This window comes from Halichondria panicea, chromosome 7, assembly GCF_963675165.1.
Source record: "Halichondria panicea chromosome 7, odHalPani1.1, whole genome shotgun sequence".
NCBI classification, from domain to species: Eukaryota; Metazoa; Porifera; class Demospongiae; order Suberitida; family Halichondriidae; genus Halichondria; species Halichondria panicea.
The window spans coordinates 5,065,824-5,084,951 of record NC_087383.1 but is presented as its reverse complement, the minus strand read 5'-3'; the positions used below and the strand labels follow the sequence as shown (position 1 = coordinate 5,084,951).

At 42.5% G+C, this 19,128-nt stretch overlaps 1 protein-coding gene across 5 annotated transcripts in view; it reads right to left on the bottom strand.

Moving 5' to 3' along the window:
- The window catches only part of LOC135338883 (trichohyalin-like), a 42,929-nt gene that overhangs the window by 3,609 nt on the left and 20,192 nt on the right, over positions 1 to 19,128 (bottom strand). For all 5 annotated transcript variants that reach the window (XM_064534974.1, XM_064534977.1, XM_064534975.1 and 2 more), the window contains 3 exons: positions 12,480 to 12,574; positions 12,321 to 12,395; positions 12,107 to 12,259 (listed from right to left, as the gene is read on the bottom strand). In XM_064534974.1, the coding sequence (XP_064391044.1) occupies positions 12,107 to 12,259; positions 12,321 to 12,395; positions 12,480 to 12,574 (323 nt within the window). The remainder of the gene's footprint in view (positions 1 to 12,106; positions 12,260 to 12,320; positions 12,396 to 12,479; positions 12,575 to 19,128) is intronic.

The window sequence follows — 19,128 nt, the reverse complement described above, 5'->3', positions numbered from 1 at the left end:
ATTTTTGTTTCTATATAGCTCTCTGTGCAGCAGAGCAAAAGGGAGGGACAGAAAGATCAGCAAAGGTCAACTCATAAATTATTTGTATCACAATTTTAGAAATAGTGGGTATAATAATAAGCTCATAGCAAACGTGGATCTGGTCTAGATCTAATACTACTCGTCACACTTCCAACAGGACAAGTCGACTGTTTGATCCTAACTCTTCAATTTCATTTATAAACATAAACAAAAAATGAGAGAGGCGCCTGCGTATATTATGTATTTTATCTCGGTACTCCGAGGAACATAATGATGCTATACCCTTGCTATAGCTATACACGTACAAACAACATATATAATACCCATTACCGCAACGCTCCTTAGAGGGTGAGCCGGACCATGACTGATGACTGTTAATTATAGGGTTAGGCATCCCCTCTAATTAATTAGAGGCATGCAACCCCGCTGGTTAAACAATAATTAGGCATTTCTAATAATTATATTGCTCCCCTAATAAGTACTTGGGGGTAAAAATCATAGCCCATCGGACGAAAGTCCTACCCCCAAGGAATTGAAGCGTGAACGCATGTACAGATCAAGTGAGCGCTATGGCACAAGTAAAGATGCTGACGAATTGTCCAACCCCCTGCAGTCCAACCCCCTGCATTAGCCTGCTGAATAATAATTATTGATTGAGGCAAAGTAATACCAATAGGGGAGCGAGATCAATGTCAGCAGAGAGTTAATTGTACAATAGTAAGGTTCTTGACCTAGCGGATCCTGGCACTATGACCAGCGTAATATAAGCCCCCCAGGAAAGTGCCTTACGAAATTATGAGGGCAAATCGAGTACAGGGCAATGTGTGCTCACCGCGTGACTCCATGTCAGAGTGGAATTCGCTATGTCGCTATATAGCCGCCCCGAGAGCCAAGTCAAGTGCGAGCCAAGTCGGCAGCGTTAATTGATATAATTATATATAATTATATATATATTTTTTTTTTGAGAACGTTTGCGTCTGTGTGGGATTGGGCAGTAATCCTAGTAAGAAAGGCATTGCAGAGATTTTTGGTCTGAGCAGGGGATATCCAGTGTGGAGACCACGAGACGGATCGAGCCGCCCTAAAAGTCAAGGCTGTGCTGTAATTTATAAATAAAGTTCAAGCTTGACAGTAAATTTTCATTCTTAAACAAACTGTGCATGAGATAGGTTTTATAATTATTGTGGGCAAGATTCAGAGGGGGCCTTCCCTATACTATAGCTAAGTGTAATCGTTCAATAAACAAGTAGGAAAGGACTAGTCCTGATGCAGTTTATATGCTGGCAATCAGCAATAACAAGCCAGGAATACTGAACACGCGACTCTACCTAGTAACCTTAATGCCAAGAAGAAAATTAACCACTATAATTCGTACTGACCCATATATATACCCACCCATTATGCCACATAATTCTGCCGTGAAAATGTCTTTGCCTCGAAGGCCCGAGGTACTGTGGTAAGGGGTTATCGCAGCAGTGGAGTAAAATGGCGAATGAGTAGATCTAGGGTTGGCTGTAGGTCGTCCACAATCGGGATGGGCCTCGCTATAATTTATTGTGTGTATCAGTATTGCAGATTGCCAAGCCTGTGGTCAATCTCGTTTTCCAAATTGCGCATTTCCACTAACAGTGTATGTCGGACGGCTGTATAGACTTTTATGCTTAGGTGTGCGAGGGAGGTGTTTGTTGGCCGAGCAGAATGTGTTAAGTGTGGCCATGGGCAATGTAGTATTGGCCAGTGCCTTGAAGTTTGCTTGTTTATAATTATAGCATGTGAATTTTAAGTGCTTTTTTTTTTTTGGTTAGGATCAAGTCAGCAGCGAGCACGGGGTTGATGCATGCGTCGTACATGTAACTTTTGAGCAGGTAATTATACGAGTAATGTAGGTGCTAAGACAATTAGCCAAGTAAAATCAGCAGAGTTACGGGAACCTGAATTGTGCATATTCGACACCTGGCAATACTTGTCACCCTACAGCCACCTAAATAGCACAACATATGAAACGTGCAACTATATAAGTGTCTAATCGGCAACAGGCATGAGCCAGAAGTAGCAGATGTAAATGAAAGCACCGCGGTGGAGGTGTCACAGCTAAAGCTTTTATAACATTTTGGATAAAGTTGCTGCATGCAGGAAGAATAGAATCACGGAGAACTCAAAAATTGGGCAAGGTTTTTTTTTTTTTTGCTGCCTTGACAGGTTAAAAATTAATTCGGGTAGGGCTTGGGTGTTTGGAGGAGACGATTAGCATATAGGTGCTGTACAGCTGCACCCATGTGGCGATATCGATGATTTGCCGTTTGCGCTTCTTCTGGCTTTCCCAGCTACGTTGCGGGAAAGGGACGATTTTGGGATCAGTGGTGGATGTGCTAGAGTGAAGTTGATCGTCCGTATACTGCCAGGGAGGATTGTGTTGAGTAGTTTTGGGGAGGATGGTTGGAATGTCTGGGAAGCAGGTGGGAGTGCTGTGGGATGGCGGGGACCAGGGGTGGGGGCTGAATGCTGGCCGAGGGGGCGGAAACATGGTTGGGGAAGAGTCAGATTGGAAGGTGGGTAGTCCGTGGACCTGAATAGTAGCTGCGGACGGCATTCCGCTGTCTAGGGTAACTGTGGGCGAGTGCGTCGGGGGGGGGGGGGCGGGCTGGCAGGGTTCGCCAAGTGATAGATTGGCGGTATACGGGGGCAGGGTGGTATAATTATTCTAGACAGGGCAGTATATTATAAGCACCGGGCGTGGAGTATATAGAGATACAGAGCAGGACGGTATTATAGAGCAAAGCAGGTATACTATAGAGCAGAGTGGGGCAGTATATTATAGAGCAGCACATTATAGAGCAGTATAATTATAGGGGCAGTAATTATAGAGCGCAGAGCAGGGCAGTATAGTATAGCAGTATATTATAGAGCGCAGAGCAGGGCAGTATAGTATAGCAATATATTATAGAGCGCAGAGCAAGGCAGCATAGTATAGCAGTATATTATAGAGGAGAGTACAGTATAGCAGTATATTATAGAGCAGAGCAGGGCAGGGCAGTATAGTATAGCAGTTTATTATAGAGCGCAGAGCAGGGCAGTATATAGTATAGCAGTATATTATAGAGCAGAGCAGGGCAGTATAATATGGTATAGCAGTATATTATAGAGCTATAGAGCAGCCTCAGCAGTGCAGAGCGGAGCAGTACATTACAGAGCACAGTATATTATAGAGCAGAGCAGTAAAACAGTATAATTATTACAGAGCAGTATATTACAAAGAATTTAGAGCAGAGCTGTAACTGCAGTGTTATTGTGAAATGTGTAATGTGTGTTGTTGTCATTTTTGTGGTTAGTGACTAGAGAGGTCATGATATTGACCTGTGAAGTGTGTAAGAGACTGAGTGTTAGTTCTTTGTGTGACTATTAGTTTTTGTGTTCTTGTGACTGTTCTATTTACATATAAGCTGATTTTAAAGTAGGCTTACCACCAGTATTAGTTAAGTTGGATCACTCGGTTACAGGAGCAGTATATTACAGAGCAGTATAGTTATTAATAGAGCGGTATATTATAGAGCAGAGCAGAGCAGTATATAGCCGTATGGGCACCGGGCAGGGGGCAGAATATTATAGAGCGATATATATTATAGAGCAGAGCAGTATATTATAAGCCGTATAGGCACCGGGCAGGGCAGAGCATTATAGGGAGCATAGCAATAGATGGCATAGGACACAAACGCAGTAGCGGGGCTCACATGTGGCATAGGCCATTAATAATATTATAAGCAAATAATGATGGCGTACATGCAGGCACAAAAGCAGGGCATATGGCATAAGCAATAGCAATAGCAGAGAAGCAAATGAAAATTTCACTTTGCTAAGCACTCCTATAGTAAGCGAACTATAGGCACAACCCGAGAACCACACACCATGCCACAAACCAAAATCCTGGAAACATGACCAGGAGCCCACAGAGAATCTCCAGTACTGCACTTGCATGAGCAGCTGTAGCAGTCTACACGCAGGTGCACTACCAACTACCTCGCTGCATACCGAGGCATAATAATTAGGGCAGGGCAGGGTGTACGATAGGGCAATGGTAGGGGCAAGGGCATAGCAAGCTGGGGGCGGTATTTAAACTCACTGTGTCAGCTCGGGGAATGGAGGTGGTCTTGCTCGAAGTGGCTTGGAGGCCAGGTCTATACACGGCGAGGGGTCTTTGTGTTAGCCATCTAATTTTTGTTGTTGAGAAGAGTGTGGAAGCCAGGGTGAGGTACGTCAGGAAAGGCTTTACTCAGATAAGCTGGTATAGCAAAGGCAGAGACCTCAGCACGAGGTAGTGAGCTAGCTGAGAGCACATGTTTATATAAGATGGGCGAGGTCATTATGTAATGATAGTAGGCAGGGCAGCATGGAAGGTACATCGATTAACCTTGTTTAACTACCTTAAACGTCATACGTATGCCCTAGTATGGCTTAATCACTCATGATCGATATCATGGTTGCTAAATCTGCTGCATCAGTATTAGAGCATTGCAGCTCTCTTTTCACTCTGCAGCTACCAAGCTAGCGTTCTAGTGCAGGCTAAGCATGACTTGAGAACGAAGTACTATTTTGTATATACACAAATTGAAAACGTTACTACAGAAACTCTTAACAATTCCGTTTTGATACCTACTGATACAGTTGTTATATTTACCATTGCACGTTACAAGTACATTTTTTACTAGTCGCAGATCCAGGGGGAGATCTCAGGGTGCCCCCTTTCAGTCTAGCTATTAAGGCTTTAGTGCAGCTACCGTGCAGCTTACAAGGTTTGCGCACGCCGTAAAATGTTTGGCAACTCCCACATTTGCTGCCCACACCCCCCCCCCCCCCCTATTGCAATTCCATGCTACTGCATTAGCCTCTACACAGGCTCTCCTTTTCTGTTCTTTCTTTACTGTATTAATCATTCATTTAAATACTGGAGGAATAAAGAAAGAAAGAGAGGTAGAGTTAGGAAAAACTGTATCGGAAGTCACGTGAGGGTAGAAGGGTGAAAATGAGTGTGGGTTAGCTGAGCTAGAGATGTTGGACTGCCCACGACATGAAACAGTCTAACCACGGCACTTGGATCGAACTGGAAGTTTGCAAGCAATATAAGCTAGCTAGCTATACCTTAGCTAGATTTACTATTGTATGTTTAGATTCTATACATAGAATAATTATTTCCTAAATGTTAGAAGATCTAAAGTCATCATTTAGGTAGCTACTGCCACTAGAGCTGGCCACGCTGGTTCCCTGACTTGCAGTAGTGGTGGCCAAGCTACACCTTGGCAGTGTCTCAACACAGTACAGTCCTCAGTACAGTACAAATCATGGTATTATCTCTGAATGTGTGGGAGAATACCTTACGTCACAATTGTGGGCTACATATCGCCCACGTTTATAAAATTCCTTGTAAATCACGCGATTTCCCGAATCAGGCCTTATTTCTTTGCTGTCTCATTTCGTCAATTTTTTTTTGCCTACCTTCTATTAAGTGTGACCGGAAGTGGGTGTAACCCACAAAAAATTTTGCACATAGATTTTCCCTAGTTTTACAAAGTGTGACTGGAAGTGGGCGTAACCCACAAAAATGTTGGGCTACGCACTCGTAAGTTTGCCATTCCTTTTTCCTGGATAAGCCACTGAGTTCAAAGAGACAATCGTAGTTATATGCAATGGCTGTAATTATGTACATGTATATAACTATAGCTGGTAATTAAGTCTACAACGAGGTCAGGACACCATTAGCAGCTAGCTTGCTCGCTTTTATTCGATATAAATTATTATTCAATAACTATATATTATAGCAGCTGCTGCAATTTAACAACTGATACATGTAGCTGCTGCATGGGTGCATGTGGCCGGAGTAATTTAACGAAAAAACACTACAGTACGTAGAGTATCTTGAGCGTACCTTTAATCGTTTTATTTTGTGCCTATCAGCTTACTACACACGTACTACATAAGCGGTATGGTCTAGTGCCAACCCAGAGGAGGTACGACAGGCGCGGTACAGCTAATAAAGTAATTATAGCCTCTGATTACACGCTGGGCGTGGGCAGATAATTATTGCTCAATCAAAACTTGAGCTGCACCACGCCTGTTGTACCTCCAACCTGCGTAACTGATTAATTACATGTGGACCATTCAATGTCGAATGATCTAGCTGGAGTTGGCCCTAATAATTTGTTGTTAGCAGGATAAGAACAGGTGATTTCCTGGGCAGTGTGACTTCCGGTTAACCCCTAAAAATAAACGGTGGTTTTCGTGAGTAAAAATTTCGTTTAGTCTCGTTGTCTGCCTACGTTCCGGTAAGCCACGTCTACGTTAAAATTTCGTGGAGGTCAGTTTGCCCACGAAAACAACGAATATTTTACCCCACAAAAATTACTCGCTATACAGAGTATAAAATTTTATACAGTATACATCAATAAAAAGTTCCCGTTCCGTTTCTAAAACGCACGTATAAACGGTAGCGTTAAACTGGATGCAGAACGCGACCAATTTCTCATGAAAAATTGAAATTACTTACACAATGATACTGTACGATTTGTAGTACAATGAGCTAGCTAGCTAGCTAGCTATTATAAAGTACGCAGACATGCAGTCAGACATACTGGAGAAGAGACGATGGTCTTCAAAAACGGTCATTCCAGGTCACAAATAACTTGCATGGAGGGCAACTTAGTCTTGGGGCTGATGCGAGACCGAGAACAACTGGGGAAACGGTGCACTGTTGCAAAATAGCATCTATAAGCTAACTAAGAGGATTAAAGCGCTAGACAATCAGCTATACTGTAGTACATAAGCTAGCTAGCTACCTACTGCTACACTGTACGCACAATGCTTACTCAGCAATTTTTTTGCAGATGCGTGAAAACGGCAGCGTTTTGCATAATACAATGCGTTCATTATGCGTTTTTTTTATGCGTTTAAACGGGAACGGTGCGTTTTACGCAAACGGAACGGGAACTTTTTATTGATGGGTACAGTAGAACCTCGATTATCCGGCCCTCGATTATCCGGAACCTCGATTATCCGGCTTGGCAGTTTTCTGATTACATAATTCAGAAAATGGGCGTGTCCCTCAAATGCGCATGCGCGTTGCAGCTGTTACCATGGAGACATGCCTGCTTTTCTTTTGCGCATGCGCAGACAACATGTGGCACTGCTGTTCATCAATAAAGTGGGTGGATTAAGGCGTGGTTTATCTATTCGATTATCCGGCATATTCACTTATCCGGCCTGCTTCTGGAACCAAGGTGTCCGGATAATCGAGGTTCTACTGTACTGTATTTGTATGAAGATCAATTTTCTATTGCTATTGTTTTGGAAATGATTAGCATGAAAGAATCAAAACTGTTAGTACAACACTATTTTAGTCGGCATTTTGTGTGAACAATAAGTACTTGCAGCTCTCAGTAGATAAATACCTTCCAGAGGGCGACACAAAGAGATACCGTATAGCGGGTAATTTTCGGGGGACAAAATATTCGTGGTTCAGCAGACATTTCGTGGGTAATATTTTTCGTGGTTGGAGCTTGCACTGCAGGTAAAGGTAGGCAAGGTCGCTTCATTCGTGGGTAAAATATTCGTGGTCAGACCTCCAACCACGAAAACCACGAATATTTTGCCCCACGAAAATTACACGCTATACAGTACAACTTCATACGGAAGAGGTAAAGTACATGTAAATCTAGATGGTGAGTACCTACAAACTCGCTCGATCTCTGCCGGCTAGCTGCAACTCACTTGACTGTATTCAAAACATTTCTCTTCGTGTCGCCCTGCCGATAGAAGCTACAGTTCAATATTTCCTAGCCTACCAAGGCTAAATTTGCCGACAGAGAAAATTTCTAGCCTTCACTGTACAAAATGTACAAAAATAAGCGTTTGATGCGTGGGTGGAAACACAATACCGTAACCTTAATAAGAGGTGTGGTTTCAGTCAACCAAATTTAGCACCTAGTCGCGATTCCAGGCCACGAAAATAAAGGCAGCCTGGTATACCTTGTATGCGCATGCGCATATATACATTACACCAAAAAGGGGGTCATCCGTGTATTTGTGGATACTGTCAGTAAATACACAGTATATTCTGAAGTTGTAGTCCGTTACATAATTATAGAAATTTGTGCAAAATATGACTGAGTTTTTACCCATTATTGTATCAAGCCAAGTCTCTACTTAACGACACCCTACACTGTAAGGCTACAGATGTAAGGCATGATGTGTTCCTGTGAGGCCCCTGATGAGGCTGTGGTAATATGGACCAGGTCTGCTACCAAATCTTGCCTTTGACAAGAAGTCATTGCTGAAGCTAATGAAATCACCGCAGGTGCTGATGCCTCGGTGGAAATGCCAAAGCTACATAACTAATAGCTTTTATACACGTACACGTGATGAACATTTTTGCAATTTGCTAGCTGCGCAAAGAGTGGGTAATGAATGATCACCCATGATTGTTGTTAAGAACGATTGATGCCAAAAGTCTGCCATCAGCAGAGCCTTGCAGCTCTCTTCTCACTCTTGAAGCTACCAATAGCTAGCGTTCTAGTGCAGAGCTAACTAGTGTTCAAGCTGGCGCTGTGCTAATGCCTCTCGCCATGTTTTAATTTGCTTTCGCTGAAAAGTATTAGAGTGTTATATTAGTTTCTATAATGAATTTTATATTAAAGTTAGCTTATCTATATAAAGTCACTGAGAAGAAAAGACTTATTTACATGCATCTATTGTTGGACCTCAAGAAAGAATTCTTCCAGGATCTGTAGTTCAGTGTATATAATAGAAAAGACCTGTGTACATGCATAATTGTTATCTATATTGTTATATGGTAGTGTTTTGTGGCTTACCAGGCCTTCAAAGACAAAGATGATTCTGCCAGGAGGATCTGGATCTGGATCTTGATATTATTTCTGGAATGAGCGCGCATGCGCATTACATCCACAGGAATAATTAAAGGGTGTGTCTAAAGAGATCAATTTCACAAATGGCTACTGCTAGCTAGCTGTTTTAACAGATATTTTCTGAGTATTGTAGCTAACAAAAAGCTAGCGTTTTAGTGCAAGGCTAACTCATATGTTGAATAGAAAGTTTGTGCGGACAGATGATGCTATGAAAGATTCTGAAGAGACTGCAATAGCCTTCAATGTGAGTCAAACTAGCCATAACTCGAGAAAGAAGCTTTAGTTTGCAAATCTACTAATCAAAATCCAAGAGAACGTGGCTAGAAGCCTATAGAAGCTGTTAGTTTTCGTCGCATTGCAACCGTTGAGCAGTTACAGCTGGAACAGACACACAGACACACAGACACACACACACACACAGTCAGCTTTAACGTATCCCTCGTGCGGCTACGCCTCGAGGCATAACTACTAAGTAGAGTAGCATGCAACACTCGGTAACAAGTTTGGCTACGTGCTCTTCTGAAAAGGCTTCAATGGCAATTCTAAGTAAGCAAAACTAGGCATAACTCGAGAACGAAGCAGCAAATCCACGAATTAAAATCCAAGTAAAATCCAAGAAAACATACACTAGAGAAGCCTATAGAAACTCTTACTTGCACTTCATTGATCAGTTTACACACACAGACACAGACACACAAACACAAACACACTACTGTATACCTCGCTTGCGCATGCGCACCGAGGCATAATGATCACTCCTGAAACCTTTAACTCGACACTCAAGAAATTATTCACTCCTAAGGTTAGGGTATTGCACTCATGAATATTCATGATGCCTCGGTGCGCATGCGCAAGCGAGGTATACGGTAGTGTGTTTGTGTGTGTGTGTGTGTGTGTGTAGACTGCTCAAGGATCAATGAAGTGCAGGTAAGAGTTTCTTTAGGCTTCTAATCATGTTTTCTTGGATTCGTATTTGTGGATTTGCAAAATAAAGCTTCGTTCTCGAGTTATGCCTTACTTGGAATGCCATTGCAGCCTTTTCGAAGAGTCTTGTTCACCGAGTGTTTCTATACTCTACTTAGTAGTTAGCTCTGCACTAGAACGCTAGTAGCTGCTCTGCTGACTTGCAGCCATTAATTTTAGACTTGAACTTTAGGCATCGATCGTTTTTAACAACAATCATCGTCGATCATTACCCACCCTCTAAGTTTCCCAGTGATTCAAAATGTTCAAAGCTAGCTATTAGTAGCTTTATGTTATGTAGCTTTGACACCTTCACTGAGGCATCAGCACTTCATTCTGTCAGCTTTTTCTCTTTTGCATTGTTTTGTGTAAGAATGCCATGATTATGAAGATGCATGAGAATGGGCATCAAAACTGCAAGACTATTTTTGCGTTAATTTATAAGAGCAGTATAAGTACTTTCAGCAAGATCCAGACAAAGAGATGTCCATTGTAAAACTTCATACAGGCGAGTAAAAAAGCTAAGAGTAGACGGTAAAATATCTAAAAATACGCTTGATCTCCAAATAAACAGGGAGCTAGCTCCAACCAGATTGAACATTTCTCTTCGTTTGGCCCTGCCCCTCCCTTCTAGAGCCCTCGGTTGTTGAACTACCTCAACTTCGTCCCCATTCCGTACGACCCCTATGTCCTCTGAGATGGACTTGAAGATTCCCATGCTAAGAATTGACGCAAACTTGTACAACTTGTCTGACGCTCCACTAAAAACATAGCGATAATGATATTCATACTCCATAAAATTAGTATCACAGGAGGGCAAAACACAATACCCAACCTTAAAGGGTCCATCACTCTTCCTAACTTGCAACTCTAGCTGTACTGCCTCTTTGATAAACAGAGCTACATGTAGCTATCACCCGCTGCAGCATAATAATTTATTGTACATGTACTTTAATTAGTGTCTTTGAAAGCTGCCATGAAAATTTTCCCACTAACCACAATTCATTGTCATACGTATTTATTGTTCGTTTTTTTACAGTTTATACTAGCCTCGATCCTAGGCCGCACTTCACTCAGGGAAGTGGGCCTGGTATCGACTGCTTGCGCATGCGCTAATATGCCCTCGGCTTTGGATAATATCGTATATGCTCAGTAAAACTATGACATCACAACGAACGGAAGTGGATTGAGGATTCGATTGAAAGTTTCTAGTCCATCGGATAGCATTCTCTGATAGCTACCCTTACCCTGCTATGTTAACAAAAGACTCACAGCCTGCAACAGTGTGAACGGAGTGAAAGCTGACAAGAGCCTATATGGACAGGCCACGCCCATTTAACACCAACTTTGGTGAAAGTCTACTATACTATAGCCTCGATCCCATATAATTTTGCAGTCGATAGTAGGTCTTCTTTTCTATGAAGGCCGGTGAAGGAGGCAAACTATACTACTGCTACTGATTCCATCAGAAGAAAATAGCTGTACAACAAGTACAACAAACCTACACAGCTCTGAATAGCTCTGTGTATGCATGACTTTTAGAATATTTTCTCAGATGAATCCACTATTATAGGAAATTTACGGAAAAATATCCAATAATTTGGCGCATGCGCAAGCAGTCGATAGCAGGCCTTCTTTTCTATGAAGGCCGGTGAAGGAGGCTAGGTTTGTACATGATCAAATTGCTGTCAATTATTTCGCGCATGCGCATACAAGGCCGCCTTTCTCTTCGCGGCCTGGAATCAAGACTATCCTTTCCCCAAAATCCTGGCTACACCCCTGGGCAGAGAATCCAGAATCACAGGGAAAACTCGAAGAATGAGTAATGATCAGCCATGATTGTGTTTATGATGCCAAAACTGGCAAAAGACGAAGTCTAAAATTATAGGCTGCATCAGCGCTCTCCTTGCAGCTCTCTTCTCATTCTTGCAGCCATCAATAGCTAGAGTTCTAGTGCAGAGCTAGCAATACTCCATGTAAAAGATTTGCTACGCACTCTTCTGGAAAAGGTTGCAATAGTAAGCAAAACTAGGCATAACTCGAGAGTCATGCAAACCCATGAATTAAAATCGAAGAAAGAAGCCTATAGAAACTCTTAGTACATGCACTTCTTTGATCCTTAAGCAGCTGTATGTAGCAGTCTACACAGACAGACACACAGACACACTACTCGCTTGCGCATGCGCACCGAGGGATAAAAGGGGCTGACATACTTTGATTGCAGGTTCTTGCAATCATCCTCTTTGGCCTGAAGTTCCTCTTTCTTATCAGAAAGCTGTATAGAGAAATCTTGCTGGTGCTTATCCAAACTCTGATTGGTAGCCTGCAGCCTATTGATCTCTTCTCCTCGACACTCATATTGACCACTGAAGTGTGAATGACATTGTAGTTATTGCCACAAATTAATTTTAGATAACCAGCACAAACCGGAGAACTTGCAAGTTTTTCTGTAATTCTTTTACTTCTTCTTTCAGGCTCTTATTGCCAGCATGATACTTTTGACTACAAGTAGATACATGCATGAATGCAAAGCACATTGTAACTAACACAATATTAATCAAAGGGTCTGCATGTGTGTATATATACCTGAAAGTCTGCATTTCGCGCTCTGATTTCACTCGAAATTCCTGAGCTCCGGCAGTAACAGCACTCAATCGTTGTTTTAGTGTAGTCACTTCAATCTAGATAAATTGTGCAACAGAAACCACTGTATTTGTACTGTGATGTGTGTGAAGTACTATAAACATCAATGAAAAACGTAATACTACACTGCACATGAAAGATCAGAGGCCTCAGTTGTAGGGCATAGTTCATACCCAAAGGAGGTCTGACATACAGTAGAGGCCAATTTCTGTTCTGTTTGCTAGTAAGTTGATTAGATTGTACACAATTGCTGTTTCTGCCTACCACGTACTACGCTACGTTTTTCGTTGTTTACATTCACACCATGTAGCAATTGCGGGTTTGTGTAAGTCAACACACTATTGCAAGCTGGACCAAACGGATTGTTTTGCTTGCAGTGCAAAACAAACTACGCAAAAGGAACAGAAACTTTATTTTGGCCTCTACTGTACATGTACGTGGACGTCAATCCCTGATAACGTCCAGGTCAATGCACTGAACTTGTAGTGATTCGTGTCTGCATATCGGACCTCTTTTGATTCATACCCACTGAAACATACTGCCTGAGATCTGATGTAGCGTTTTTTCAATGGGGACTTCGCCTTATTAAAAGGGCTAGCCGGCCTTCATAGAAAAAAGGCCTGCTATCGACTGCTTGCGCATGCACAAAATTATTGGATATTTTTCCCCGTAAAATTTCCTATAATACTATTAATAATCAAAGAAAATAATTATCCTAAAAGTCATACACAGAGCTATAATTATAGCTAGCTAGAGACAGAGCTGTGTAGGTTTGTTGAACAGCTATTTTCTTTTGATAGAATCAGTAGCAGTAGTATACCGTATAGCGGGTAATTTTCGGGGGACAAAATATTCGTGGTTCAGCAATAATTTTGAGACATTTCGTGGGTAATATTTCGTGCACTAGAGCTGCAGGTAAAGGTAGGCAAGGTCGCTTCATTTGTGGGTTCGTTGTCAGACCTCCAACTACAAAAACCACGAAAATTACACGCTATACGGTAGTAGATTTTCACCAAAGTTAGTATTAAATGGGCGTGGCCTGTCCATATAAGCTCTTGTCAGCTTTCACTCCGTTCAGACGATCGTACTGTTGCAGGCTGTGAGTCTTTTGTTAACATAGCAGGCTAAGGGTAGCTATTAGAGAATGCTATCCAATGGTGGGCTAGTCGAACTTTCTCTACTTCCTTCAATCCACTTCCGTTCGTTGTGATGTCATAGTTTTACTGAGCATATACGATGTTATCCAAAGCCCCCAGATACCGGAGGGATATTAGCGCATGCGCAAGCTGTCGATACCAGGCCCTCCCTTAGTTCGGCCTGGGATCGAGGCTATAAAATGGCAGGACCGACCACTTGAAAAGTTTTCCCCATGAGCTGTTTTTGTAGGCTAATAATTATGGCGACTGTAGAGTAGTTATGAGGATATAATTATTTCTTGCTCTATGAACAAGATATTTGCCTTCAGTAATACTGGTTAGAAATCTTCGACGTACTGTAGTTTTACAGAGTGCGTTATTAACAGTAGAATAATGGTCAGTTAGATTTCATAGCTATACTGTATAGCCGGGTGACAAAACATTCGTGGTTGAGAAATAATTAGTCATTTCGTGGATAATGTTTTCGTGGTTGCTGCTTGCTCTGCAGGCAAAGGTAGGCAAGGTCGCTTCATTTGTGGGTAAAATATTCGTGGTCTGAGCTCCAACCACGAAAACCACGAATAATTTGTCCCCCCCCGGAAATTATAATTATCAGCTATACGGTGTGGTATAACTCTTTGTACCTTAGGCCTGTGTTAGTTGCAAACGTGATTCTGGTCAGCTCACGCGTACTCATTTAGTGCCCGCTTAAAATGACCATTATTGCTGATGTCAGCCATTATTTGATGATGTCATCAATAACCAGAGCTGATTTTGGATCTCGAAAATATTGCTAGCTAGCTTGATTAACATCAGTGTCTACAGTGTTTTAGCAGCGTAATTTATAACATTATCAATAATGGATAACGGGAAATAAGAGCCCACAGAGCTAGAAGTACATGCACTGTCTACAAATCTAGCCTTGGATATCATCTCTAGCTCAGCCTCGATCCTGCCCTCATGCTATTTTGATAATTTTCTGACCAGAAACACGTCTTATGTGATGTTTTGGTCTTATGTTGAAGCTGTTAGTATCGTGTCTGATCCCTAATCCTACATAGTGTCAGAAGTGGGATACTACAACCCCTAAATTCATTTAGTTTCGACAAACCAGAATAAGGTTCCAACAGTACCGCATGGCGAAAGACAGGTCAGTACCCTGTATGAGAAAAGCGTCAGAAGAAATCTCTTGAACATGTCAGGAATATCTGATGAAGACAAAAAAGTGTTCGACAGCGTCATCGCAAGATATGATGCCCATTTCAAGGTTCGAAAGAACCTAATCTTTGAAAGAGAGAAAGAGTGTGTTTCAACAGACTTCAACAAGAATGGAGAATCGATTGAACTTTTTATTACTTCCTACACCAAGCCACCGACAACTGCGAGTACGGAGCGACCAAAGAAGAGATGATATGGGACCGCCTCGTTGTAGGTACAGAGCGACTACAGATGGAGCCAGACCTCACATTGGAGAAAGCAAAGAAACTTGTGCGACAACGAGAAGCAGTGAAACAACAAGCAGCCCGCACTGCCAGTGACCAATCTGGATAAAAACTCGTTACACCTCCAAGAACAAACGGTTCACTAAACCAAACACAGGCCAGAACAAAGCACAAATGTGCCAACGAAGTGGAAAAAGTCCTCATTCCTTCCAACGCTGCCCAGCTAGAGATGGTGTCTGTTTCAGATGTGATCGAAAGGGACACTACGGCTCCCAATGTCTTTCTAAGAGTGTTGCCAAGATGACAGAGAATATTAGAGTACGAGACGCCGACCCCGACCTCGACAGCGACGAGTTCTACCTAGATTCTGCACAACAAGGGAACCAGTAAACCAGTGACTTTTAAGGTAGACACAGGTGCAGCGAAAACCTGGAAATCAATGCCACAGACCCTACCCTCCAGAAAGTCTAGGTGAGATAGAAGTCTGCAGCAAAGAAAATGCACCCAAAAGATTTTTGTCGTGAAAAACCTCCGAAATAATTTATTAGGCCTCCCAGCGATCAAAGCACTACAAGTACTCCAGGTAGGAGAAATCCAAGAAGATCCAGGTCCAGCATTATCCTGAGATATTCAAGGGACTTGGAACTTTCTGATATGATATGCCTGAAGCCCGATGCCACCCTATTTGCCATAATTATACGTGTGGCACTACTGCCACAACGCGTCGAAGTCGAAAAGGAGCTACAAAAACTGGGTGTAATCTCCAAAGTCAGTGAGCTCATACCATGGTGTGCGGGTGTTACCAAGCCGCCAGGGAAACTATGTGTATGTGTTGACCTAAAACCATTAAATGAAAATGTGATGAGAAAAGTACACCCACTACCAAAAGTTGACTCCACCCTTGCCCAAATGGCAGGGGCCAAAGTGTTCACCAGTTAGCAGTGTTCACCAGTTAGCGGTTTTTGGCAAGTCTCATTCAGTGTGGATTATAACGGTCGGCATTCGGCTATTTACCGACCCAAGAACCTGAATAACTGGTCAGTTTAGCTCTGGGCTGCCACGATGACCTGCAAGTACTCGAGATCTATAGTTGCGCATGCGCCCTATGCATGCTGATTCAGCAAGCTAATTAGTTGCTATTGCATACTGATTCAGCAAGCTAAATAGCCACGTGCAAATTAAGAATTGATTGTGAAGTAGCTAGCTATGCCCTCTAACTGGCACTCTTCTCAGCATTCAGCTGTCAAATTAGCCTCGTTCCCAGGCCTTACTTTTTCTTGCTGTTGTCACTGTTCATCCATAAATCACTAGAAAGACATAGTGCTAGTGAGGCAGCAAAGAAAGAAATGGGCGTACAGTTAAGAAAAAGTAAGGCCTGGTTTGGGAAATCGCGTGATCCACAAGGATTTTTATGAACGTGGGCAATATGTAGCCCACAATCGTGACGTAAGGTATTCTCCCACGCATTCAGAGTTAATAAGACTGTACTGAGACAACTACTAAGCTGTGCTGCAAGTCAGATCAGAGAACCAGCGTGGCCAGCTCTGGTGGCAGTAGCTACCTGCTATATATGATAATGATGACTAACTTAAGCTATTCTTGATCTATACTAGCATGTAGAAAGACACAAGAAAAGGTAATAGTCTGATAGAATCTGAACACACAATCTATACTAGTAGATCATCTAGCTAAGCCTAAGGTATATAGCTAGCTATAGTGCTTGCAAACTTCCAGTTCCAAGTCCATGTCCAGCTTGCTGCAGGCAAAGTTTTATTAGTCATAGATATCTGCGTGGGCAGTCCAACATCTCTAGCTCAGCATGCCCACGCTCATTTTCACCCTTCTACCACCCTTCTACCCTCACGCAACTTCCCGATACAGGCTCTCCTTTTTCCTAACTCTACGTCTATTTCTTTCTTTATTCCTCCAATTCATACCGTATTTTATCTCATTGAACGATTAAGACAGTATTTTATCTTATTGAACGATTGTGATAAAGAACAGAAAAAGGAGAGCCTGTGTAGAGGCTACTGTCAAATAGCCTAAGAGACAAGTTTATGTAGGAAGAGGTAAGTCCATTGAACTGGAGAAGAATCACCAAACACTACCATGACTGTGTTGTGAATCTGAGCAAAACAAGCACATCTAAACCAGTCCTGGTGAAGATGAGTCAACCATTTCACTGGCTAAATACTTATAGGATGGTTCAATGACTAAACTTTCACTTGTGCATATTAATAATTAGACTGTCATAATTATTCTATCATATTAAATAAAATTTATCGGAATGAACGTCAATGAGCTATAAAAATAATGCATGGTAGATTTATAAAATGCCATGTCTCAGGGCATCAGACCCTATACTTTCCTCATTACTTGCGGCAGTCATGGCAGAACAAGAAACTAAAATGACAGAGCATTTTGGTTATGGTCTGACATAAGTCAAATTTCTTATAATCCACACTGCTCAGAGTCCAGGCTATGTTCTTAACACCAATATTATTGGCCGATTTTGCTTCAACAAGCTTTTTTTCGTGCTCAGACTTTGGACACTCATGTACCCTCGGCATTAACAGTGCCTCAGAGCATTGAAAATGAATGAGCTTCTAGCTGACATTCCAGGAGTCCTTGTCCACGTCGACGACATCGCCGCCACCAGGGACGTGCATGACCAAATACTATATGAGGTCCTTAAACGGATACGGCTTACTCTCAACAAAGAAATCCAGGATCGAATACCTAGGACACATCATCGATAGTGAGGGCATATCTCTTGACCCTAAAAGGACAGAGGCCATAAGCCTCCTCCAGCGTTACTCACTGAACTGCGAAGGTTCATGGGAATTGTCAACGAACTCAACAAATTCTCTCCCGAATTGTCTCAGCCATTGCGCAGCCCAAAGCAGCCCTACACATGGACACTGAGCCAGGATGACGCCTTTCAAAAGCTCCAGGAAGAAATCTCCTCAAATCGAGTAGTAGCCTTGTACGACCTCGAAAAGCCTACCAAAATCAGTGCCGATGCATCCGCCTACGGTTTAGCTGCTGTACTTTTACAACAATACGACAAGGAATGGCCCGGTCGCGTTTGCCTCGCATGCACTCACTGAAACGGAAACTAGATGTGTACAAATCGAAAAAGAGGCTCTCGCCCTCACATGGGCATGTGAAAAGTTTGCATAATTATTTATGTTCTAGAAAAGTTTTGAACTGGAGATGGACCATAAACCATTGGTGACAATCCTGGGACAGAAGAGCCTAGACTCTTTACCACCTCGGGTACTTTGTTTCAGGATCCGATTGATGAGATTCGTTTACACTATCTACACTCACCAGGGAAATCCCGGCTGATACGTTTTCGCGAGCACCCAACAACACTCTACTACTACTCTAGTACCCCAAAAAGTGACATGGACGCGGAGAAAATCTTTTAGATTCCGTAATTACCAGCCTCCCTGCAGCAAAAGCCGGTCTAGACACATATCGTCATGCACAGCCAACATGTTCCACAATTATATTGGCCAAGGAGAAATCAGCAAGTACTATCAAGTCAGGGCGTCACTCACCTTACACCCAACAATTGCTAGTCGAGAATTGTAATTCCAGAAAAGAAACAATGGAAAAAATCCATAGTTGGCCATCAAGGAATCGTCTGCGAATCGCCCAATCAGTATGGTGGTCCGGTGCTTCAAAAACCATTTGTCACATTGTCCGGAACGGAATGCCAAAAGAAGACAGCTCTGCACAGAGAGCCCCTCATACCGTCAAGCTATCCTTGGGAGAAAGTGGGGACAGATTTGTTCGAAATCGACAAGACAACATACTTAATCGTAGTTGACTTAATTCATCGAAGTATAAAGCATCTGGAGTGATTACACCGTATTCGTACGGCCTCCTTCAGTTATAATCAGCGACAACGGCCCTCAATATAATTATAACTGCAGAGAATTCGCAGGAAAGTATAACTTTTACCAATCACTAGCAGCCAACAGGCGAACAGTTTAGCCGAAAGGT